Source organism: Loxodonta africana, chromosome 23 (assembly GCF_030014295.1).
Source record: "Loxodonta africana isolate mLoxAfr1 chromosome 23, mLoxAfr1.hap2, whole genome shotgun sequence".
NCBI lineage: Eukaryota > Metazoa > Chordata > Mammalia > Proboscidea > Elephantidae > Loxodonta > Loxodonta africana.
Window position 1 is genome coordinate 22,252,253 of NC_087364.1, and position 26,017 is coordinate 22,278,269.

At 43.5% G+C, this 26,017-nt stretch overlaps 1 protein-coding gene across 1 annotated transcript; it reads left to right on the top strand.

The window, feature by feature from the left end:
• The first annotated feature begins 12,894 nt into the window (after nucleotides 1-12,894).
• Nucleotides 12,895-20,290, top strand: SHISA2 (shisa family member 2). The gene is made up of 2 exons (XM_003414054.4): nucleotides 12,895-13,225; nucleotides 17,462-20,290. Exons 1-2 carry the CDS (start codon nucleotides 12,895-12,897, stop codon nucleotides 18,013-18,015), a joined length of 885 nt encoding a protein of 294 aa, XP_003414102.1. The 3' UTR covers nucleotides 18,016-20,290.
• Nucleotides 20,291-26,017: the final 5,727 nt, after the last annotated feature.

Genomic DNA, 26,017 nt, shown 5'->3' on the forward strand with positions numbered 1-26,017 from the left:
ATCATCTTAAACCTTTCTATACGTTTTTGCTTTCCCTTTTTCTAAGTTTTTCTTCTCAGCCTCCTATCTCCAAAATAAACTGACCTAGTTCCAGAAATAAAATAACTAAAAACATATGCAATTTAGAAATGCAAACCATCGTATACCAAATAGGCATTTGGTAATAGAAATTAAGAATGCGCTGATTTGTGTAAATTCTTTCTGAGAAGACATATCATCTCCTTTGTGTAATATTACAAGCCAGTTCACTGGGAATAAAAGCTGGGTAAGGCATACTGCTTGCATTAGAATGGCCCGTATGACATTCTGTATAGGCTGGGCATTTTTTTTTAATTTATTGGGAAAATTTAGAAATATTGATGAATTTAAACCATTTTTAATTTACTTATTAGAAGACACATTACAATGATATCGAGGATTTAGTACAATGCCTGGTATATACTAGATGCTCAATTGCTGCTGTTGTTACTGCTTTGGAGTTTGTCACCGACTTGTGGCAACCCAACACACATTGGGATCGGACCTTTGTGATCCATAGGGTTCTCACTGGCTGATTTTTTGGAAATAAGTTACCAGACCTTTCTTCCTAGTCTGTCTTAGTCTGGAAGCTCCACTGACAGATGGGTGGTGGTTGCACATGAACGCTGACTGGGAATGAAATCCTGGATTCCCACATGGAAGGTAAGAATTCTGCCCCTGAACCACCAGCACCCCCAGATGCTCAATAAACCAAAAAGCCAAACCCACTGTTGTCGGGTCTATTACAGCTCATAGATGCTCAATAAATAGTAGTTATTAGTTGATTGTACTTCAGTGTGATAGCTATTCAAGTATATTTTGTAACATAAAAAAAAAAAGAGACCTTTTTTCTAATTAGGCAATGAAGGCTAGTAAGTTGGAGACTTTCCAGATAACTGTTACATTATATAAGAATTTACAATGTCAAAGAAGACATATCCTGAATGCCGTAAAATTGCAATGGTCTGAATTACTTAGCAAGTTTTGAGGTGTTACTGGGACGCTAACATGTTCAGTGTATGGAACTCATTAAGCGTTTCCCTCCTCATTTGAATACTATACAAGGCATCACCTTCTCCCTTTATTCTGTCAGTGGAGACATTTGGAGGAAATGCAGATGTGAGTTGCTATCCAAGGACGCTTTAAACAAATATGAAATATAATTCGATTGTTTCCTGAGAGATTGACTGCTTGCAAAAGCCAAAGAAAATGTTTTACTAATCCAAAAGGTACAAAATAGGTTGAAACCATGAAAGTGGGGAGGGCTGAGCTTGGAAAAGTGAAAGTATTTGGACAAGGGCAATTACCACGTTGAGGCTGCACTGTGAATTCCATCGTTCCTTTTCTGCTAAAATAAGCAACATACCGCTTCTTTTATCTTTTTATGTTTTTACCAAGAGACTGGTGAGGTAGCCTTGTTGAAAGAAATTCCGATTCATATCAAATCTAAACACTCAGGATACATTGGATTTTTTTTTTTTTCTATGCCCTGGTCATAAAAAACAGTGAAAGATCTCATTAATAATGAGAAATCCCAAGGAACCTATGATCCAAAAATGCCTTCTGGAATATTTTAATTAAAAATATATAACTAAAAGGAGGGTGAGAATGGTTGTATAACTTGAAGAATGTAATCAGTGTCCCTGAGTTGTGCATACAGATATTGTTGAACCGGTGTATGATCTGCTGTGTATATCCTCAACAACAAAAGTAAACTATAAAAAATATGAAATTATATTGAAGTGATGCAGTTTCATGAAGTCCCTGTGTCATGGACTGAATTGTGTCCCCCGCCAAAATATCTGTCAACTTGGCTAGGTCATGATTCCCTTGTATGATTGTCCACCATTTTATGCAATTTTCCTAAACATTGTAAATCCTATCACTATGATGTAATAAAATGGATTAGGGGTGGTTATATTGATGAGGCCTACAAGATTAGGTAGCGTTTTAAGCCAATCTTTTTTGAGATATAAAAGAGAGAAGCGAGCAGTAGACACGGGGACCTCATACCACCGAGAAAGCAGTGCCAGGAGCAGAGGGTGTCCTTTGGACCTGAGGTTCCTGCGCTGAGATGCTCCCAGACCAAGAGAAGACTGATGCATCACAAGGACCTTCCTTCAGAGCTGACAGAGAGAGAAAGCCTTCCCCTGGAGCCATCGCCCTGAATTCGGACTTGTAGCCTACTGGACTATGAGAGAATAAACTTCCTTTGTTAAAGCCATCCACTTGTGGTATTTCTGTTATAGCAGCACTAGGTGACTAAGACACCCTGGGTAGTGCAAGCAGTTAATTGTGCTTGGCCACTAACCAAAAGGTTGGTGGTTAAATCCACTAGGGGTGCCTTGGAAGAAAAGCCAGATGATACATCCAAAAAATCAGCCATTGAAAATCCTGCGGACTACAGTTCCTCTCTGACACATATAGCATTGCCATGAGTTCAAATTGACTGGATGGCAATTGGTTTTAATCCAGTTTCTTAGCCTAGATGTAAAACAACATAATTTCATATTACATAATAACATTAGACATTTCTTCACCCCCTTTTGCTCTGCAGCAGTCAGCCCTAACCCACTTAGAAATTCGTCTCGGTTCTGGGAACCCTTGCAGTGTCTCCCCATGTGCTTCCAAACTCATCTTTCTGGTGCCCATGTGGTTGGCACATGTCTCCAGCTCCAGCTCTCAGTGACAACACGTCATCCCTGCTCAGGGTAGAGCCTCAGTCGTGTGCTGAAGGCACTAGAGCTGTCATCGCCCACCAATACCAGGCCCCGAGGTAGCTGATGACCTAAGTGAGGAACACCAATGGCAGCACAAAGGGAGCCATCTCCAGTCATGGGTGGAGCTGCTGGCACCCACCCTGTTGATGACTGACCCTTCTATTTCACATGGAATTCCCAGGAAACAGCTTGCTCATTGGTCACATCTTTTTTAATTGCAAAGCTCACTTTATTCCAAAAACATAGACCTGTGGAGGCATGGCCAAAGGAGGCTGAGGGAAAGCTATTCCCTCTGAACCCAATGTCCAAGGAATTCTTTTCAAGCATCAGGATTTTTTTTTCCCCTAGTCTTATCCAGATATTTTATATACAAACTGCTGTACTCCAGATGGAGTCCCTGTGTGGCACGAGCAGTTAAGCACTTGGCTGCTGACAGTAATCTGCTTCTGAAAAAGCAGCCATTGAAAATCGTATAGAGCACAGTTCTACTCTGACACGCACAGGGTTGCCATGAGTCAGAATAATGCCACAGCAACTGGGATTTTTTTAATACTCCAATTAGCTTTAATATTTAGGTGAGTTTTGTTAATTTCAAATTCCACAAAAGTAAGAATTCAATTAACTATTGAATTCAATTAACTATTGATTCTTTTCATGCTTGGCATATGGTTATTTTTGGGTGCTGTACTGTCCCATAGGGTTTTCCAGGCTGTAATCTTTACAGGAGGTAGTTAAAGGTCTTTCTTCAGTGGAGCTGCTGGGTGGGTTTGAACTGCAAACCTTTTGGTTAGCAACCGGACATTTAACCATTGTATCACCAGGGCGCCTTTGGTATATAAATTGGTATATATTATGTGAAAAATGAGTATTCATGGAATGGACAATCTGAGCCTACTCTATGTCAATCACTGTGAGGACTCAAAGATGAGCAAGATTTGGTTTTTGATTTCAGGGAGCTGATGGTCTAGAAGGGGAGATAAAGGAACAAAAAGTATCATAATCCAAGCCATATCAATAGTGTCATGAATAAAATGATATGGGAGAAATTGAGCTGGGTATGTGCAATATTCAACTCTCAGCAGCCAGTTAACTACGTATATCCCATTCTCCAACCACTTTGAATTAGCACAAACTGACCACAGCTTATTCTTGATCTAGTTTCCTGAAACTTTCTAGAACATAGCTCCTGCTCACTGAAAGTCATCCCTCTATGGCCCAAGTTAACTCCCTTTTTCCTGTTGCTGTCAGTCAGTTTCTACCCATGGCAACCCCACGTGTGTCAGAGTAGAACTGTGCTCCATGGCTGATTCTTTGGAAGTAGATCGCCAGGCCTTTTCTTTGAAGGATTCTCTGGGTGGACTAAATCTCCAAACTTTTGCTTAGCAGCTGAGTGCATTAACTCTTTGCCCCACCCAGAAACTCCTAGACCACGGTAAAGGAAGACCTCAGTGGCATCTCTCACAGCATTCCTGATGCTAGTGGTTTCTAGGGAACGGGGGAGGGAGAGTTTGTAACATTTAACTTACCCCATTGTCATTGAGTCGATTCTGGCTCATAGCGACCCTATAGGACAGAGAAGAACTGCCTCATAGAGTTTCCAAGGCTGTAATCTTCATGGGAGCAGATCGTCAGGTCTTTCTTCTGTGGAGCCATTGGGGTGGGTTCAAACTGCCAACCTTTTGGTTAGCAGTCTAGTATGCCACTAGGACTTCTTAACGTTTAGCTTAGGAGCTTGGAATTATGCTCAGAGATATCTGACTGTGTTCCGTAACTTTTTAGTTGGTTATCTTCCTGTGTATTCATTGATAAGAAGATAGAGCCTCTCTGCAATTTGTGAACCTGCTTCAGAATCTTCCTTTGACATCATGGATGGATTACTAGTTTCATAGCTACAGGCTTTTGACATCACACGTTGACTTTGTTCTTGCTACTATGCAAGCATTATTTGAAGAAGTTAGTGCTGGTTTTCAACTCCGAATCTCCAAAGAAAAAAGTAATAGGAGGTATCAAAATCGACTTTAAAAAAAGTTCAATGGCAACTCGAAAGGTTGGAGGGGAAGCTCAGGTGGCAGCGAGTTTAAGATAATGGTGGTGGAATAATTTGGAAAAACATCCAGAGAATGGTAGCAAAACTTGAAGAACGCAACCAATGTCACGAATTTTACATATAGAAATTGTTGAATTAGTGTATCTTTGGCTGTATATACTTTCACCAAAATGTTGTTGTTAGGTGCCGTCGAGTCACTTCCAACTCATAGTGACCCTAAGCACAATAGAATGAAACACTGCCGGGTCCTGTGCCATCCTTAACAATCGTTGTTGTGCTTGAGCTCATTGTCGCAGCCACTGTGTCAATCCACCTCATTGAGGGTCTTCCTCTTTTCTGCTGACCCTGTACTCTGCCAAGCATGATGTCCTTCTCCAGGGACTGATTCCTCCTGACAACATGTCCAAAATATGTAAGATGCAGTCTCACCATTCTTGCCTCTAAGGAGCACTTCGATTGTACTTCTTCTAAGACAGATTTGTTCATTCTTTTGGCAGTCTGTGGTATATTCAATATTCTTCGCCAACACCACAGTTCAAAGGCTTCAATTCTTCTTCAGTCTTCCTTATTCATTGTCCAGCTTTCACATGCATATGATGTGGTTGAAAATACCATAGCTTGAGTCAGGCGCACCTTACTCTTAAAGGTGACATCTTTGCTTTTCAACACTTTAAAGAGGTTCTTTGCAGCAAATTTACCCAATGCAATATGTCTTTTGATTTCTTGAGTGCTGCTTCCATGGCTGTTGATTGTGGATCCAAGTAAAATGAACTCCTTGACAACTTCAATCTTTTCTCCATTTATCATGTTGTTGCTCATTGGTCCAGTTGTGAGGATTTTTGTTTTCTTTATGTTGAGGTACAGTTCATACTGAAGGCTGTGGTCTTTGATCTTCATTAGTAAGTGCTTCAAGTCCTCTTCACTTCCAGCAAGCAAGGTTGTGTCATCTGCATAACGCAGGTTGTTAATGAGTCTTCATCCCATCCTGATGCCCTGTTCTTCTGCATATAGTCCAGTTTCTTGGATTATTTGCTCAGCATACAGATTGAATAGGTATGGTCAAAGAATACAACCCTGACGCACACCTTTCCTGACTTTAAACCAATCGGTATCCCCTTGTTCTGTCCGAACAACTGCCTCTTGATCTATGTAAAGGTTCCTCATGAGCACAATTAAGCGTTATGGAATTCCCATTCTTCACAATGTTATCCATAATTTGTTATGATCCACACAGTCAAATGCCTTTGCATAGTCAATAAAACACAGGTAAACATCCTTCTGGTATTCTCTGCTTTCAGCCAGGATCCATCTGACATCAGCAATGATATCCCTGGTTCCACGTCCTCTTCTGAAACCGGCTGAAATTCTTGGCAGTTCCCTGTTGATGTACTGCTGCAGCCATTTTTGAATGATCTTCAGCAAAATTTTGCTTGTGTGTGATATTAATGATATTGTTCTATAATTTCCACATTTGGTTGGATCACCTTTCTTGGGACTAGGCATAAATATGGATCTCTTCTAGTCAGTTGGCCGGGAAGCTGTTTTCCGTATTTCTTGGCATAGATGAGTGAGCACCTCCAGCGCTGCATCTGTTTGTTGAGACATCTCAATTGATATTCCATCAATTCCTGGAGGCTTGTTTTTCACCAATGCCTTCAGAGCAGCTTGGACTTCTTCCTTCAGTACCATCTGTTCCTGATCATATGTCACCTCTTGAAATGGTTGAACATCGACTAATTCTTTTTGGTATAATGACTCTGTGTATTCCTTCCATCTTCTTTTGATGCTTCCTGTGTCGTTTAATATTTTCCCCATAGAATCCTTCACTATTGCAACTTGAGGCTTGAATTTTTTCTTCAGTTCTTTCAGCTTGAGAAACGCCGAGAGTGTTCTTTGCTTTTGGTTTTCCATCTCCAGCTTTTTGCACATGTCATTATAACACTTTGTCTTCTAAAGACGCCCTTTGAAATCTTCTGTTCAGTTCTTTTACTTCATCAATTCTTCCTTTGGCTTTAGCTGTTCGACGTTTGAGAGCAAGATTCAGAGTCTTCTCTGACATCCATCTTGGTCTTTTCTTTTCTTTCCTGTCTTTTCAATGACCTCTTGCTTTCTTCGTGTGTGATGTCCTTGATGTCATTCCACAACTCGTCTGGTCTTCGGTCACTAGTGTTCAGTGCATCAAATCTATTCTTCAGATGGTCTCAAAATTCAGGTGGGATATACTTATGGTCATATTTTGGCTCTTGTGGACTTGCTCTGGTTTTCTTCAGTTTCAGCTTGAACTTGCATATGAGCAATTGATGGTCTATTCCACAGTCAGCCCCTGGCCTTGTCCTGACTGATGATATTGAACTTTTCCATCTTCTCTTTCCACAGATGTTGTCAATTTGATTTCTATGTGTTCCGTCTGGCGAGGTCCATGTGCATAGTCGCAGTTTATATTAGTGAAAGAAGGTATTTGCAATGAAGAAGTCACTGGTCTTGCAAAATTCTATCATTTGATCTCCAGCATTGTTTCTATCACCAGGGCCATATTTTCCAACTACTGATCCTTCTTCTTTGTTTCCAACTTTCGCATTCCAATCGCCAGTAGTTATCAATGCATCTTGATTGCATGTTCGATCAATTTCAGACTGCAGCAGCTTATAAAAATCTTCTAGTTCTTCATCTTTGGCCCTAGTGGTTGGTGCATAAATTTGAATAATAGTCGTATTAACTGGTCTTCCTTGTAGGTGTATGGATATTATCCTATCACTGACAGCATTGTACTTCAGGATAGATCTTGAAACGTTGTTTTTGATAATGAATGGGAACACCATTCCTCTTCAAGTTGTCATTCCCAGCATAGTAGACTATATAATTGTCCTACTCAAAATGGCCACTGCCAGTCCATTTTAGCTCACTAATGCCTAGGATATCTATGTTTATGCATTCCATTTCATTTTTGATGATTTCCAATTTTCCTGGATTCATACTTTGTACATTCCAGGTTCCGAGTATTAATTTGCAGCTGTTTCTTCTTATTTTGAGTCATGGCACATCAGCAAATGAAGGTCCCAGAAGCTTTACTCCACCCACGTCATTAAGGTCGACTCTACTTTGAGGAGGCAGCTCTTCCCCAGTCATCTTTTGAGTGCCTTCCAACCTGGGGGCCTCATCTTCCAGCACTATGTCAGACAATGTTCTGCTGCTATTCGTAAGGTTTTCACTGGCTAATGCTTTTCAGAAGTAGACTGCCAGGTCCTTCTTCCTAGTCTGTCTTAGTCTGGAAGCTCAGATGAAACCTGTCCTCTAGGGATGACCCTGCTGGTATCTGAATACCGGTGGCATAGCTTCCAGCATCACAGCAACATGCAAACCCCCACACTACGACGTACTGACAGACACGTGGGGGTTCGCCAAAACAGACAAAAAAAAAAAAAATTAAAAAGAGAGAGAGAGGAAAGTTCAGTAAAAAATCTTGGAGGCGTTATGTATAGAGGGAGAGAAGTATGTCAAATATTTAAAGGGTAGATGAGAAGAAAAAGAATTTAAAATATAGAAATTACTTTTCTGAAAGTCAGCGTATTGATTATATGAAAAAGAAAGAAGGATGGAAGATGAAAGTTTATAAGCAACAATAAAGATTTTTTTTGCTTTCAAAATTTTTTGGCCGTTTTTATTTTCACATGAGGTTAGGTAACCACAAGACAAAATTCGAAGAAATGCAAATGAACATATTTGTTGGGGTTTGAGATCTCGTTGGTAACACAAACACTTTAACTTGAAAGAGCTTCTGGTAAGCCAAACATGAGTTTGCAATACTGCTCCTATTTATGAAAGAAGAGGGGGGAAAAAATGAATGAACCTAGCGAAAGCCATTCTTCCCACACAGACTGCTGACTGGGACACAGCTGGTAAGAAACTTCTGCTCTTGCTGAAACTTGCAGAAAAACACTGTTGATCTTGCAACTTATAGAACTTCCAGCTAAATGAAATATGATTAACTCCAGATGATTTGTATCTACTCCAGTTAGCAAGGTTATAAGTAATCATTTCTTTAGTTATATGACTTTCTACTTGTACCGTTAGAAAATATGTCAGAAGTTTGTTTTAAAACCAATTATATTTTATTCATATATATGTAGGCACATACTGAAAGGTAAAATAACTTGAAAATGGGCTTTTGCAGTTAATATCTATAGAATTTAACCTTTTTTAAGGGGGGGGTTCTTTTATATGTGTTTGAATAGATTTGGCAGACCGCCTGACATTTAGTTTTGATTATAATAAATTATCATTACTACTACCTGTATGTTGTGATTACCAGTCATAGTTTCTCAGAAGAGACTAGTAAAACAGCTGGGATAGATATTAAGGAGGGCCAGGGAATTTCTTTTCATTGCCTGTAGGAGGAACGAGATCATCTTAATATCTCCCAGTAGCATCTCCCATACTTGCTGTTTTATTTTATAAAATTTGTATGAAACACACTAGACACACAAAGAATGAAAATGAAAAACGAGTCAGAAGGAAGGTCAGTGCAATGTATTTTCGAGCATTGGAGGCTATCACCACCTCATAAAAAAAACCTCATAAAGCAACTGAAATAGCCCTCTTCTCTTTCATTTACATAAACCCGTTATAACTTTTAAGAGAGAGAGGCAAACAACCATCAGAAAGAGGACGGGTTTGCTCAAGCTCCACACTTGCAAGTTAGCTGGCTAGAGACTAACTTATGGATTATTTGGGAAAAACTGGTTTTGTTTAAACTGTGGTACAAACAGGTCACCTAATCAATTCTGCTATGAAAACTTTCAACAACTTCCATCTTCGTAAATAAACTGACAAATTGTGGGTGTTTTGGAGATGAGGCTAAATGGATAGTAGAAAAAGGGTATAGCATGGGAATTCCCTGAAGTAAGTACAGTTCTTCTGCATTACTTTGTTTTCCAAAGGGGTGGTGGTAGAGAACTAAAGCACTAACCCTTTGAACACCACCAAAATCAATCTATGCTGCAGTAGAGAAAACAAAAACGCCATCTAGCCATCTGGTGATTTGTACACAATTTGCAGCCAAGCATGGGCTTAAACTGTGGTGGAAACTGCGGTGATTAGCAGTGTGGGTGTGGGTGGGCTTTGGAGTCAGGTAGAACCAAGTTTAGTGCAGACATAGTGACACTTTCTATCTGAATGCTTTGAGCAAGTTATTTAATCTCTATATCTCGGTATTCTCATTAATAAAATGAAGATAATAATTGTGTTTTATTTGTAGAGTTGTGAGGATTAAACGAAACCATGCGTGTCAAACTCTCACCACAGTGCCTGTCATATAGTGAACCCTCAGTAAATGTTAACTAACCCAAAGGAAACCTGGTGGCATAGTGGGTAAGTGCTATCACTGCTAACCAAGAGGTCACTAGTTCGAATCCACCAGACACTCCTTGGAAACTTTATGGGGTCGCTATGAGTCAGAGGTGATTCAGCGACAGTGGGTTTGGTTTTTTGGTTTTAATCCAAAGGATTAATGTGCTAGGCTGCTAATGAAAGTCTAGAGGTTCCCAGAGGTGCCTTGGAAGAAAGGCCTGGTGATCTGTTTCTGAAAAATCAGCCATTGAACTCCTGATGGAGCACATTCTATTCTGACACACGCAGACTCACCGTAAGTCTGTGTCAACTCTAAGAAAATGGCTGAAGCTTAAAAACTAATTCTTTCCATGGTTTCTTTGGGTCTAATTTTAAATGGCATTTCTCTAATAATTTTTCTGAGCCCGGTAGTTGCCCCTAGGTTATGTGCTTAAATTGACCCTGTACATCACCAGTCATAGCTTTTAATCATGTTTGCGTTGTCTTTCCTTATTTCTTTGTCTTTCTGTCCAGTTTCCGTGGTCCTGTTTGAAGGAAATGGTTTCCCAGTGAATCCTCAGCCCCTAACAGTATAACCCCCCCGCCCCAAACATGCAAGGAAATAGAGTGCGATACCGTAGAAAGGTTTAGTGAAAAGAACGTCTTTGTTTATCAAGGGGTACAGGGTACGGTAGGGTTTTTTCTTTGGCTGTTGGAGGAGGGGAAGAATATCAACAATTTCTGAGTCTCTCCATTAACCAGGTATGCACAAGTGCCCAGTGGCTGTTGTTTGGAGCAGAGGCTCTGTTCGGAATAAAACTGTCCTGTGCTCTTTAGTCTTGGACTTGGAAGGGAACCTTGGTGGTCACCACCTGCTATGCACTATTTTACAGATGGAGAAACTGAGGCCAACACAATGCCGCGACTCTCCACTGGTAGGGCTGGTGTGTCAGTCAGGTCTCCTGCCTCCCAGGAATTGGGAAGGGCATTCGGTCCTTTAAAAATAATCCTGGCTGCTTTAGCATCAGCACCTGTTGTCTCAGCTTCCGCAGGAGAGACGCTATTAATTCCTCCTTCATCAAAGCGGGGCGTCTGGTCTGTCTGAACCTTGCCTTCCCATGACTGCAGCTGTCTGTAAACTGAGGCCAAACGCTGAACCGAGGTACCTTTCTGCTGGATTCCATTACCCCCCACCCCCAAATATAAAAGGAAAAAAGTGACACAGGTCAGCCAGTCAGTGGCCAAATGTGTGATATCTTTGCCAAACCCTTTTCATTCCACCTGGCGGACCACGTGCTGCACCAGGATGGAGTGTGAAAACTGCCAAGATCTGCTCCCTCCCAACTCCGCCCCCGTCTGCGACCAGCGGTGGCCAAGACATCAGCTGCTAGAAACCGAGAGGAGACCGCTACTCGGAGTTGCAACATCATTATCTGTAAAATGAAGAGTAATTATAATACCTCTTTGGGGAGTTCTAAGAATCAAATCAAATTTTGAATGTCAAAGATAAGTATAATAAAAGCAAACTAAACTTGAATAAGCAAGTTTAGTTTGCTGTAATTAGCATTATTAGTATTATTGTGTTAGCAAGGTCTAGATTGTTAATTATTTTTTCTCCTGCCCTGTTGCAGACTGCAGCCCACTCCCCACTGCCACAGGGCTCGTCTCCCCCGGTGTGGGAGGAGGAGGCGGAGGCCTCCCCCTCACCTCGGGGCTTCCAGTGGGGACGGAAGGCGGCTCAGTACGCATGCGCCCAGGCAGCCGAAGCACTATAAGAGAGCGCAGCGCGGCCGCGGCGCGCGGAGCCTGAGGCTGGGCTGGCGCCTAGCGGCGGATGTGCGGCTGTGTGGCGCGCTGTCTCCGCGGTAGCGCGGGCTGATACTTCCGTGGGAAGCTCCCATCCGTGTGCAGCTCCGAGGGCCCAGGAGCGCAGGGGCGTGGGGAGCCGACAGAGGCCCTCTGCTCCCGTGGGACCGGCTGCAGCCGGGGAGTTGGGCAAGCGGTCGCCTGGGACCTGCGCCCAGCAGCAGCCGCGCCGCCTGCCGCCCGGCCAGCGAGCGGCGCCGCGCGGCTCCGGGACTGCGGCTCCTGGACGCGCCGGCGGCGGCGCCTTCTGCAGCGGGCGAGGGCTCCCGGCGGGAGGGAGCGGGTTTTCCGAGCGCCCTGCGTGGGGGTGTTTGCTGCACCTTGGGGCAGCGCTCGGACAGCCGGCCGGAGCCATGCGGACAAAGTTGGGAGCTCTGGAGGCTGCGCGCTGCCGCCCGCTGCACTTGCTGTCCGGAGCTCCGCGCGCGCCGCCCGCTGCCTTCGGCTCTCTGGGCCCCTGAAAGGAGAGTGAAGTAGGGGAGACTCGCCAGACTTGCGCCGGGACCCAGAAGCTGCGACTCGGCTCTGCATCAGGAGGCCGGCGGCGCGGCGCTAGGCGGGTGTGCCTGGAGGCCACCCGGGCTGAGTGACCGCCTTCGTGGGGATGCACTTGGAGAGTCCTGTTGTGGTTGAAGCCTTGGGAACCCGCTGACTGCACCCGGGGAGCTACAACAGCGAAAGGCTCCCCTCAAAGCAGCCCCGCCGAAGGCTGGAACCACGGAAAGTGGCGGGGATGGCTTAGGAGCCGCGACCCAGCCGGCCAGTGTCGGAGGCTCTCGGACGTCGGGCAGAGGGGAGTGGCCCGCGCGTAAGGGGCGCCCCGCGAGGTGGCCCCGGCCGCAGCACCCGGAGACCCCACTCCCCCGAAGACCTCCACTTGCCCTCTGGAGCCGCGCCGCCCGCGCCCAGGGTGGGACCATGTGGGGCAGCCGCCGCCCGGCCGCCGCCTCCGGGAACGCCGCCTCGCTGCTGCCAGTGCTGCTGGGTGCGCTGCTGGCGGCGGGCGCGCGGGCGGGCGGCGAGTACTGCCACGGCTGGCTGGACGCACAGGGCGTCTGGCGCATCGGCTTCCAGTGCCCTGAGCGCTTCGACGGCGGCGACGCCACCATCTGCTGCGGCAGCTGCGCCCTGCGCTACTGCTGCTCCAGCGCCGAGGCGCGCCTGGACCAGGGCGGCTGCGACAACGACCAGCAGCAGGGCGCCGGCGAGCCTGGCCGGGCGGACAAAGACGGCCCCGACGGCTCGGCAGGTAGGGCGGCGGGACCGAGCGCGACGAACGGGGAGGAAGGTTGACAGTGTCCCTAGGGCAGGGACCCGGGAGCCTGGGAGGGGAAAGGAAGTAGGAGCACCGACATTGCCGAAAAGCACCTGCGGAGCCTGCATTCTGGTCCATCCAGTTAATTGGTGCGAAGAGGGTCGCCAGTTCACCGCCCTGGTCTCAGTTTACCCAACTGTCAGCTAAAAGGTGGCAGGCTTTTCTCAAGAAAACCATACAGGGTAGGCCGCAGACAGCAACACGTTTCTTGCACCTTCCATATCTCCTGTCTCCATACGTCTAACCTCTAGTAAGGGGTACTTTGGCGGGGGGGTACCTGAGGAAGCGGCGGGGACGCGCCCCCTTCGGAGGGGGCCTGGCAGTGGCACTACCGTGAAGTCCCCTCGGAAGGAAGGCAGCTCTTCAGGGCTTTCCTGCCGGTGATGCACTTTATCAGACCTGGTCCCCTCTAACTCTCCCCTGCTGGTGGGCCAGGCGTCTCGGGCCTCTGGGCAGTTCTTGCCAGGTCAGACTTGTTAGGTATGACATCAGAGTCAGCCTAACCTTGCTTTTTGTGGCTTCTTTTTTTTCTTAATTACTTTTTTTATTTTTCCAAATTGCCAAAGCCAGAGCTGAAGAGTGAACAAATCTGTGATAGAATTTGATAGGTTCCACTTCCTCCGCTCTTCAGAAGCCTTCCCAGGCTGACTCCCTTGAGGGTATACGCCAGTAACTAAGGGGGGTGTGTGTGAGTGTGAGGGAGGATTTAATTCTGGGGTGGCAGAGATAGAGGTCAAGCGCAAACGTGTGTGTGGGGGGGGGGGGGTTCTTTTTCTGAGGCAGTTGCCCTTAACCTAGAGGACTTCTGACCAGCATCCTAAGCCTGGGGTTTGAGCTACCTGAGCTGTTGGCAGTGAGTGGCTTCCTGTGTTTACAGAGCTGTCTCCTTGGGCCTGGTAAGAGGCACATCCATCCAGTGCAGTTCTCTTTGCAGTCAAGCAATTTATTAGTATGCTCCTCCCCGGTCTGCTGCTTGAATCTGAAGAGAGAAGAACTGAGGGTAATTCCAGAAAAGGTGCCATTTTACCACGCAAGCACAGCCTGGCAGAGCGTGTGGCCTTGGAATCAAGCCTGAAAAACCAAAGCTGGTGGGCTGCAGTGATGTGTCTGTTAGGTTGGGCTTGTTAGCGGTCTTTGGACAAATCAGTAGGCAGCAGAAAGTTTCTTGATGCTATGGATTGTGTGTGGTGTGTTCCTCATTCTACTTTTAAACCTTTTTTTCCTAAAAATCCTGTTCCTCACCATTCTTTTCTGCAGTCAGGGAGAACTTAGGTAATTAAACGGTGCTGAGTGCTGACAGCAGCTCGGCATTGTTTACCCTGTGTAAGTTATTTATGCTGCCAATTAAAAATCCTGGCAAGAGAACAATTATTTCTCCCAGAAAACTCATATGAACTTAGACTGATTTCAGCTGGGTTTTGCTCTCATGTTTGGGGTATTTTTCTTTGCAGTGTTACTGTTGTTTACTTCTTTGATAACTTATTTGGAGGACTGGTGTCAATTTAGAGAATGAAGGTTTTATAGCATGCATGGGAAAAGCCCAGCTGCCCCTGCTCCAGGACTCTAGTTAGCCTGAAGTGATAGTATAATTAGAACAGAAATACTCTTGGGAAACCAACTGTGCTGCAGACTACAGCAAGTGTTTCTACCTGTTAAAGGGCACTTTTTAGGAGCCCTAGTAGTGCAGTGGTTAAAGCTCTCAGCTGCTAACTTAAACTTTGGTGGTTCGAATCTACTAGCCACTCTGCAGGAGAAAGATGTGGTAGTCTGCTTCCGTAAAGATTACAGCCTTGGAAACCCTATGGGCAGTTCTCCTCTGTCATATAGGGTTGCTTTGAGTTGGAATTGACTCAACAGCAGTGGGTGTATGGTTATATAGTACTTCCTCTCTTCAGCACTGGAACCCAGTTGTCAGCCTTTGTACTCGTAAAGAACTTTTTATTTGTACAGCATTCTTTCGTATGACTCCTTGTGAAACTGTATTCTAAAAGCAGTGACTCCAGGAAGGCAAGAGCAGTAAGAAGGAGCATAATTAGAAGGTTCGTTGTTCCCGTGGACAGCCAAATAATTTAAAGTATCTGATCTTACAGTTGCCAGAGAACTTGACTCTTTATCCTTCCCAAAGGGCTGTCCCATATGACTGTGCTGGCACCGTGCTTTTCCAGGACCAGTAAGATCTAGTCCCTGTCCTCATGGCATTTTTCAGTCAAAGAGCCAAGAAGATCCATCAGGAACATACCAGAAACTTGAGGTGCTGGGTAGCACAGGGTGGAATTCCACAGAAGTGGTTTGGAGACATTCTGCAGACTCCTTTCTCTGGGTCCTGCCCCCATCAGCCTATGGAGCTAGCTTCTGGAAGCCTTGTAGGACTATCTAATTTTAAAATGGAGTATGCTATTGATTTTACTAAAAGATTATTTTTATTTTTTACAGGTTTTTGAAATAAACCTGATGTAGTGTGTATCTTGACCATTGCTTTATGCTCTCCAGGCTTTTTCTGCAGTTCTTCACTCAGAATCCAGTGTCCAACTTTGAGTTTACCTGTGCCACCTCAGCCCCCCTGGTATTACCTGGGCACCTTCTTGGCTCCCGGTGGGTGGCCCTCCTTCCTTGAGCCAATGTCTTGCTGCTCCCTACATTTGTTTTCAGTACATGTTTTTACGCTGGTCTGCTGGCTGGAATAACTTTACTCCACCCCTGAGTAACCTTGCCTTTCCACCGTTTAATGCCTTGTGCTAGGCCTCCCACCCAAGGGCCCGCACTTCAGCTAAGCAAGAGATTGTAGTTTTTTTTTTTTTTTTAATGACTGTTGAGAAATGGTAGTGGTTAGAGGCTGATCTAAATTTTTGATTTGTCTGCTTGTAAAAAAAGAACTTGCTAAAAAATGGTAAAGGAGTGTAAATAATTTTCTAAGTGGGAGAAAAAAGAATTTTAAACAATTTAAACTCATTGTTACTATGTAGATCCTGTAACTATCTGTTATCAGTTGTCCCCGAGTTGGCTCCAACTCATGGCAACCTTTTTTATAACAGAACTAAACATTGCCTGGTCCTGCGCCATCTTTATGATCATTGGTATGTTTGAGCCCACTGTTGTGGCTGTTGGTGTCAATCCATCTCATTGAGGGTTTCCCTCATTTTTACTGACCCTTTACTTTACCGACCATGATGTTCTTTTCATCAGAAAAGACCAATTATGGTCTTTCCTGATGACGTGTCCAAAGTAAGCAAGCCAGTGTCTCTTCATCCTCACTCCTAAGGAGCATTCTGGTTGTATTTCTTCTAAGGCAGGTTTGTTTGTTCTTCTGGCAGCCCCTGATGTATTCATTATTCTTTGCCAGCACCACAATTCTAATGCATCAGTTCTTCTTCTGTCTTCCTTTTTCACCTATCTGTTACGGCAAGTGACACAGTGGTTAAGAGCTTGGCTGCTAACCAAAAGGTCAGCGGTTCGAATCCAACAACCACTCCTTAGAAAACCTCTGGGGTAGTTCTACTCTGTCCCATAGGTTGCAATAAGTCGGAATCAACTCAATGGCAATGGGTCTGGTTTTTCAGGATTTTATTAGGGCAGACATGAGTTTGGGCAGTTCAGGTATGGTAGGTATTTTAGAAATGTAACAGTCTTAAAACATTAAATCCATATATATTATATATAAATATATATATATATATTTTACCAGATTGAATATTTGCTTCTAACAGTATTGCAGTGGTGAGTCTAACTGTAAATATCAGCACTTTCGTTTTGGGGGAGCTGAGCGCCATGCCCAGAAGGCCCTACCACCTCTCCTGCCAGCCAGTCAGCCTGTAGCTGTGGAGGCAGTCCTGATTCATGGCGAACCCATGTGTGTCAGAGTAGAACTGGGCTCCATAAGGCTTTCATTGACTGATTTTTCAGAAGTAGACTGCCAGGCCTTTCTTCTGAGGCACCTCTGGGCAGACTTGAACCTCTAGCCATTCAATTAGCAGTCAAGCACGTTAACCGTTTGCACCACCCAGGGACTCCACCTTTCCCAAGCACCTCCTAGGGGGCAGAGCGTCTGTGGCTGATAATGAATAAACTGGCGTAGCCTGGGTCCTTCACTCTGGGTATAAATGCTGCTCATCACAGAATCGTACTGCATTTTTACAGTAAGTCATGATTTTGTGTCTGTGCTCCTTTCTTCAGTGCCTATCTACGTCCCGTTCCTCATCGTGGGTTCCGTGTTTGTTGCCTTCATCATCTTGGGGTCCCTCGTGGCAGCCTGTTGCTGCAGATGCCTCCGGCCCAAGCAGGAGCCCCAGCAGAGCCGAGCCCCTGGGGGCAACCGCTTGATGGAGACCATCCCCATGATCCCCAGCGCCAGCACGTCCCGAGGGTCTTCCTCTCGCCAGTCCAGCACAGCTGCCAGCTCCAGCTCCAGCGCCAACTCGGGTGCCCGGGGCCCCCCCACCAGGTCACAGACCAACTGCTGCATGCCAGAGGGGACCATGAACAACGTGTACGTCAACATGCCCACCAACTTCTCCGTGCTGAACTGCCAGCAGGCCACCCAGATCGTGCCGCACCAGGGGCAGTACCTGCACCCGCCCTACGTGGGGTACACGGTGCAACACGACTCGGTACCCATGCCGCCCGTGCCCCCTTTTATGGATGGCCTGCAGACTGGCTACAGGCAGATCCAGTCCCCCTTCCCCCATACTACCAGCGAGCAGAAGATGTTCCCGGTGGTGACTGTGTAGCTCCCAAGAGCGTCAGAGATGCAGACAGTCAGCTTGTAGAGATGCCTTGTCGTGAGAGGCTATCCATGTCGGTGAGATTGGTGGCGGGATTCTTCATGACAGGTGCGTTTCCCCCACACCATATGCAGATATCCCTGCCTCAGCGTTCCTGGATGGTCCATCCCCGCGCCTGACTGATCAATGGTGGGAAAGCACATTCGCTCGAGCTGCCTCTGCTGTTTCTGGTGGTGAAGTCACAGATGCCTGTGCCCTTAAGTGTCCCCAAGGTACAGATGTCAAAAGAATTGTGTAAACTGAAAGATTAAGGGTTTTTATTTTATCATTATTATTATTTCTATTTTGTCTTTATCTTCACAAGATTAGAATTGCTGTGACCTACCTCCCTTTTCACTTGGGCCTTTTTTTTTTTTTTTTTTTTAAATAAACACCCAAGGTTGAGAGGAAGACATAAATTACGTGGTCATTATAAAAGGAAACCAACTTGAACACTCTGAAATTCATCATTGATCTCAGTATTTCACAGGCAAATCTTAATTTCAGTGTATAAAAAAATATATATATATATATTTTGTGATCATGCTTTTTTACCTTCGGTAGAGATCTTATTACAAAGTGATTTTCTACGTTAAAAGGAGACTGAAAGAAATTTTATAGTCACTTAACCCGTGAAGACGTTTCAGAACTCTAGGATTATTTTAATCTTGAAATAGTGGGTGCTGTTGTCATAAAACCATTCATCCCCTTCTTGTTGAATCTTTTAATTTCCTGGCCTTCCAGGGACATCTGAGAAGATGCAATAATTTGATATTTTTAAAATGGCAATCATAAACCATCAAGCTGCTGCTTTTCCAAGTGACTTTTAATTTTGCCATGTGGTATAGCTTGTCATTTCGCTCTGTTTGGTTTTTGAATCCTGATTTCTATATAGTACTGAGTGCAGGTACTGTAGTTATATGTGAAGGTCAGTCCTTCCGCCTAGATTTGATAAAATGTTTTCTTGTTTCACCTAGTAAAAATTCAAAGAAATGCTTTACAGTGATTTTTAGTATAGCCTTTATGCCATAATCTGAAACTTGGAGTGAAATGTAAATCACAGATACAGATTTACTTTGCAAATCATGAGGCTTTTATACTCTCACCGTCAAAATGGCTTTTTTCAGGAAACAGGGACTTTTCAGTCAGGAGAAAAGCTTTTCAAAGAGAGATTGCCTTTCTTCCACCAAGTTGGGTCTTTCTTCTTGTTTTCCTCTGTCCTCAGCAAGAGCTGTATTTATCGCCGTTGTTCTGACTTACCAAAATTGCAAGTGAATTTATTTGTATATTGTTTACTTATATAAAAAAATAAGTTTACGTATGTGCAAATACATTTTCAAATGCTAGCAAAACCAAGATTTGTAACTAAACAAACCTTTGTGAGGTGTGGTCTTTTACACATTTTTATATCTATCTGTCTATCTCATGACAATAACGTAAAACCATTGGCAGCGATCAGTATCAACAAAGACACTATAATCACATTTTTTTTTTTTTTGATAACCAAAGGTGGGGGAAATAATTTTACTTATTAATAAATGTTTTATGGTGTGAATTTCTAGGGGAGTTGGTTTTTTTCATTTTGTTTCTAGTTAGTAATTTTCCAGGTCGTTTATTAAACTTGCTAATCTGATAAAATTACTAAAAATCATAAATATTGCTTTTTAGAAGCAATATTAGAAAATGATTGCTATCTGAGAAGTTTATATGTACATGCTGTGAGTCTGTGTGTATTTTACATATTCTGGTGGAAATGTTGACAACACAAAAGACAATTCTTTTGGGATCAATAAGTGTGTTTCCTACATTGTTTTGGATGAAGAATTCCTACTTACCTTAAAAAAAAAAAATTGTTGTCGAGTTGACTCTGACCCATACCAACCCCGTGTGTATCGATAGAACTGTGCTTCATAGGGTTTTTGGTGGCTGACTTTTTGGAAGTAGATGCCAAGACTGTTTTCTGAGGCTCCTTTCAGTTAGCTGAACTTGTTAACCTTAGAGATCGTATAGCCTAGGGACTGGCAATTTTTTTTTTCCTGGTAAAAGGGCTAGGTAATATTTTAGGCATCGCAAGTCATATGGTCTCTGTTGCAGTGACTCAACAGCTCTGCCAAAGTAGCTGGAAAGCGGACAGATGACATGTAAACAAGTAAGCTTAGCTATGTTCCAATAAAACCTTATCTACGGACATTGAAATTTGAATTTCATATAATTTCCACATGTCATGATGTTATTTTTCTTTTTTTTTGAGTCATCTCAAAAAATAAAAACCGTAGCTCTGGGGCCATACAAAAACCAACAGTGGCCTGAATTAATTCATGGGCTTGAGTTTGCTCATTCCTGATCCAGTCCTGCCTTGCCCAATGCAACCAACATTCTTGATGATTTTTTTTAAACATAGAGGTATGGGGAGTGCTGCCTTCTCTTAGTCAAGATCGTATAATTTTTGCTCCTTTTCTAGGTTGTCATTAAATACTGTGATTAAAGCAAAAGTTTGTTTTAATAGATGGAATGAGTTTTTAACTTTAGTGAAAGCTACATGGTCATTCCAAACATATAGCGTTATTAACAACAGCCTCCGATTTTTCTCAATTTTGTTAAAAACGGGAGAAATTCAGTAGCAAAATTAAAAGTTTAGTAAAGTACACCTTCCTTGCAGTAAAGCAACACAAAATAGCCTGTAGGGTATAATTTGTACCCAAGAGAAATATTTTAAAGTCTGTTAATTTTTGTTGTTGTTGTTTTTTAAGGAGCACTGACGGGTAGAAAAACAGATTGTTGCTTTGCATTTTCTTCTGCATCTGAACTTTTCACATCAGCTCATGATGGCTGCAGGGGGAAGTCTTTGCTTGCAGCTGTATCCAGTGTGTCCCTGCATGTAGGAGAGAAAGCCCAGAACCACTGATTCCAAGGATGAAATTCACTAGCTTTTTGTGTCCATCTGGGAACCTGGAAATTATGCATTTCCTATCATTTCTGCCAGTGGCGTCACTACGGTTGGTGTCACCCAGTGCAGTAACTCATGGTGTCACCTCCCCCATGCTAATTACCACAATATTGTAGCTAAAACACCAGAAAATTTGACAAAATCAGCAACTATAAAAACACTGGCAGCAATGAAAACAACAGCATGTCCTTGTAGCGAGTGCAGACGAAACCACACCTTTGTAATTGGGTAATAATGACAACATATTAGAAGCTTCAAAGAGTAAATTAGAGTAGAGTTTTAGCCTTACAGGTGTATAGATACATGTAAGCCGGGCTTACAAGAACATTTTTTGTTGTTATAACTAACTACAGGGATATTTTTATATAAAAAAAATAAATTTCTGCTGAAACTGCACAAAAATTTTATAGACAGTCATTTTGGCGCCACCCCCTCTGACAGTGTCACCCATTGTGGTCTGCGCTACGCACTGATTTCTGCTGCTGGAAAAGTTGAAATTTAACAAGCGTATCAATATCCAAAGTGGTAAGAAAACCATTAAGATGAATGAATGCATTTTGGCATAGCTTATTTACTCTGCAGCACTCACCTTCAAGCTAGTGTGCCGTGTCTGATGGTTTAAGTTCTTAGAATCTGAACAAACTAAATATGTCCTCTGTTAAACTGACCTTGAGCTCATTCTTTCATGATCAACCCCATTGAAAAACTTGTTGCCGTCAATTCATTTCTGACTCCTAGTGACCCATCTGCTTCTGTAAGGATTTACAGACCTGGAAACCCTATGGGGCAGTTCTACTCTGTCCTGTAGGGTTGCTACGAGTTGGAATGGAGTTCATGGTATGGATTGTTTGTTTGTTTTTGAATCTTTAGGGAAGCAGACTGCCACTTCTTTCTCCTGCTGAGAGGGTGGTGGCTTTGAAACGCTGACCTTTCTGTTGGCAGCAGAGCACTTAACTGCACCACCAGGGCTCCTTTCTTTAATGATTACACACTTATTTCAAGAGTTCTGGGGCCTTATTTTCTCCTTGTTTTGTTAACAATTAAGATTTACATGCTTTCAGAAAGCCAGCCTCAAGAAACCATGAAGATCAGAAAGCAATCAGAGATAAAAGGGCAGATGCTTGCAAATGGGCTGGACAAGGGGCAGTAAGTTTAAATAGTGCTAAAAATTGGGATCTGAAAGAATTTGGATTACAAGTTCTCTTCTCAGTTCTACCCTTATCCAGTAATAAAATAAAAAACCGGCGACAGTGGAGGAGCCGATTCTGACTCATGGTGACCCCACGTGTCAGTGCAGAACTGCAACACAGGGTTTTCAGGAGCTGTGGCCTTTCGGATCGCCAGGGCTCTTTCCAGATGCCCTTGGGTGGATTCAAACCTCCAAACTTTAACAGCTGGACGTGTTAACTGTTTGCATCACCTAGGGACCCCTTCCCCGTAACAGCACTCTCATTTTAGTCCCTTTAACTGTTGGGGGCTTTTTCTCTGTTTGCGGCAAATTCACAGTCGTCTCCAGCAGAAAGTCCAGTGTCTCTCTGCCACACAAATCTTCAGCAATTCATTCAAGTGGGTTAGCAGTTTAATAAACAACCCACTTGCTTGTAGTTGTTTACGCTTCCTAAATGCTGAAAAGGAATTTTTTTTTTTTTTAAACGTATCTCAGAATCGAGATTCCTCATTCGTTTAGCCGGCTCTTCTCCAGTGGATCAGCCTTGCCTTATTAGCATACGTGGTGAGCGTATAGGACGGAGTCCAGAGCGCGGCTCTTCTCGCGAGATGTGCAGAGGGCTCACGTCGGAATGCGCGGGGCGGAGATCCAGTGGGCAGAGGGAAAAGTCAGCCACTGCTGAGGGTTTTGAGTTACTTCAAAGTAAATTAAGGCACTGGCAGGAATGGCCAAATAAGCACTGTCTGGGTTTTTCAAAAATATTTCGCTTATTTCTCTTGTCTCTGGAGCAAAAGTCAAAATCTCTGAGGTAGCTGCAAAACCTTACAACAGGACTTACCTTGAGCAGAGGAACCCCAAGGCCATAGCGAGGGCAGTTGCAGAAGCTTTTAAAAAACCAAGGAAGTGTGCAGAGACCTGGGGCCTGCCCATAGAAGGAACTGGGAGCTGGGGGGTGGGTCTGGAATTGGCCCCTGGAGAAGGCATGCCCTTTGTGCTCAAAGTTGAGGGCCCCTTTCATGTTTAAAAGGGGCAGCTAAACGTTGCCAGGAGGAATACAACGTGCAAACAAACGACACCACCAGTGCTCATCACTCTAATTTAACCCTCCCCCCAGTTGCTCAGATGGAAGAGCCTTAAGGACATACCATCCTGCCACCTTTTCTGTTTAAAAGCCAGAGTTCACCTGTTTTCATTCAGCGCATTCATTCAAAAATTTCTCTATATAAAATAAAGAAAAAGAAAAAAACCTCTTGGCCTGTTGTATTTTGTTGTTAATTGAAAGCATAAATGTTGCTGTCATTTCAGTGCCTTTTGAAACCAAAAAACCAGTTGCTGTTGAGTCGATTCTGATTCATGGCAACTATTGTGTATCACGGTAGGACTGTGCTCCAAAGGGTATTCAGTGGCTGTTTTTTCGGAAGGTCACCAAGCCTTTCTTCTGAGGTGCCTCTGGGTGGACTGGAACCGTGGTTATCAGCCACGTGTGTTAACTGTTTGCACCACCCAGGGACTTCATGTGCTTTTAAGGGGCTGAGTGAGTGAAAGATAACAAAAGATTAGAACTTAACTCTTTTCCTGAGAATTACAGCATTACTGTAGCAAATATGTTGTAATGCATTAATTTACATTTCCTGTCTGTAGTTTGCCCTCCACTCTCCAGTACAGAATCATTTATCAGAGAAAAATGTAAGATTAAAACCCTAGAAACCAGTGCTACTCCTGTTGAAAACGTTAAGTATTTTTGGATATGAAGTATAACCCAGACGGAATAACTTTGAGATGAAATTACAAGGCTTTCTGTAGGGATTTGGTCCTGAGGGTCAGTTTGCTTTTCACAGTTAAAGCTTCAGAATGCCTTCAACATTGCTTCCCAGAATTGAAGGACCTAGACTCAAATCAAGAACAAGAAATTAGAAATTAATGCTTTTTTTTTTAATACTTCTAAATGAGAGACCATAAAAGGGGTAAAAAAGTTGACGATGGCAGCCTTAATACAGAGTTTTCAGCATAGAAACTTGCGTCTTAATTTCAACCGTCTTGAAGTGTACGTCTTTCCATTTAGAAAGATCATAGGGTACACAATACATTATTTACTCAGTAGACATAACAGCTGTAGGAGACTGATTTCCATCTGTGACATGTATATAAAATTACCACGTATGTGTATACATGCGTGTGCGTAATGATTGCAGGGAAATTTAAAACAGAAAGAACTTATCATATGAGGCCCTCTCATCCAAGAGTCTGTTCTCAATTCTGGACTGATTTTTTTTTTTTTCCTCGTCTGATTTTTTAAAATGAGTTTGTTTGCGGTCCTCAGCTTCACTTGTCTCAGTTAGAGCTGGTTCTCAGGGTCGTCCTCTGGAGTGGGAGGGAATCGAGTTAGAAGCCATCTTTCCCACTTATGGTGTGACTTTCCACACAAGCCTCAATATCTCTGAGCTCAGTGCACTCTCTGTAAAAGGGGATGAAGGACATCCTCCTGCGAGGGTTGGGATCAGGGTAAAAGGACATAACTTCTACAGTGCCATTGGCATCCAGCAGGTTTTCCTAATTAACATAAAATTTAACTTCAGAGTTTTTTTTTTTAATCGGTATACCACAATTTTTTTAAAAAATTGATCTTTAGATGAAGGTTTACAGAACAAACTAGCTTCTCATCAAACAGTACACACATTGTTGTATGACATTGGTTAACAACCCTACAACATGTCAACATTCTCCCTTCTCAACCTTTGGTATCCTATTACCAGCTTTCCTGTTCCCTGCTGCCTTCCAGTCCCTGTCGCAGGCCTGGTGCGCCCCGTTTGTTCCATGGGGCTGTCCAATCTTTGGCTGAAGGGTGAACCTCAGGAGTGGCCTCATTACTGAGCTGAGTGTCCGGGGGCCATACTTTCAGGGTTTCTCCAGTCTCTGTCAGGCCAGACAATCTGGTCTTTCTTTTTAACTTCAGATAGTTTTAACCTGTCCAGTATAGATATATATATTTATATTGACAAACTGTTGCCATCGAGTTGGTTCCGACTCATAGCGACCTTATAGGACAGAGTAGAACTGCCCCACAGGGTTTCCAAGGTTGTAAATCTTTACAGAAGCAGGCTGCTAAATCTTTCTCCTGTGGCGCAGCTGGTAGGTTCCAACCACCGACCTTTCAATTAGCAGTCAAGCACTTTAACCACTGTGCCACCAGCGCTCCTTATATTGACAAATAAGATACATCAAATATATAAAGATTCTTATAACTAGTTTAGGGATCTTTAAAATTTTTGTTTCAATAACTAATCATTAACCAAAAGGTCAACAATTACTCTAAAGCAAAGATGAGAAGATACAGGAACAGGGAAACTAGAGAACTGGAAATGGAACAACCAGGACTCAAACAGAATGCTGACGCATTGTGAAAAATGTAACTAATGTCACTGAACACTTTGTGTAGAAATTGTCAAACGGGAACCCAGTCTGCTGTGTAAACTTTCACTGAAAACACAATAAAATATTATTTAAAAAAATAACTAATTAGTACTGTTTTGCCTGGGTTAATCTAAATTTCTTGTGACTTCTAGGTTGCCTAAGATTTGTACAGAATTGGCTTTCTCTGACCTTTGAACCAATGGCACTCTTTGTACTACCCTAAGTGTCCTTGTCTTATTTCTTTGCACTGTTGCTTTGTAAATTCATGGGATTTCTCTTTCCCTGTACCCTCTACTAGACTTGGCTAGTCCTACTGAGCCTTTCTAGTCTGCTATTGACATCTCTCTGAACCAATCAGGGTTTAGTTACAACATACTTTATTTTTTTGTTGAGTTATAGCCTACATAAGAAGTCTCTGGCTGGTGCAAATGGTTAAGTGCTTA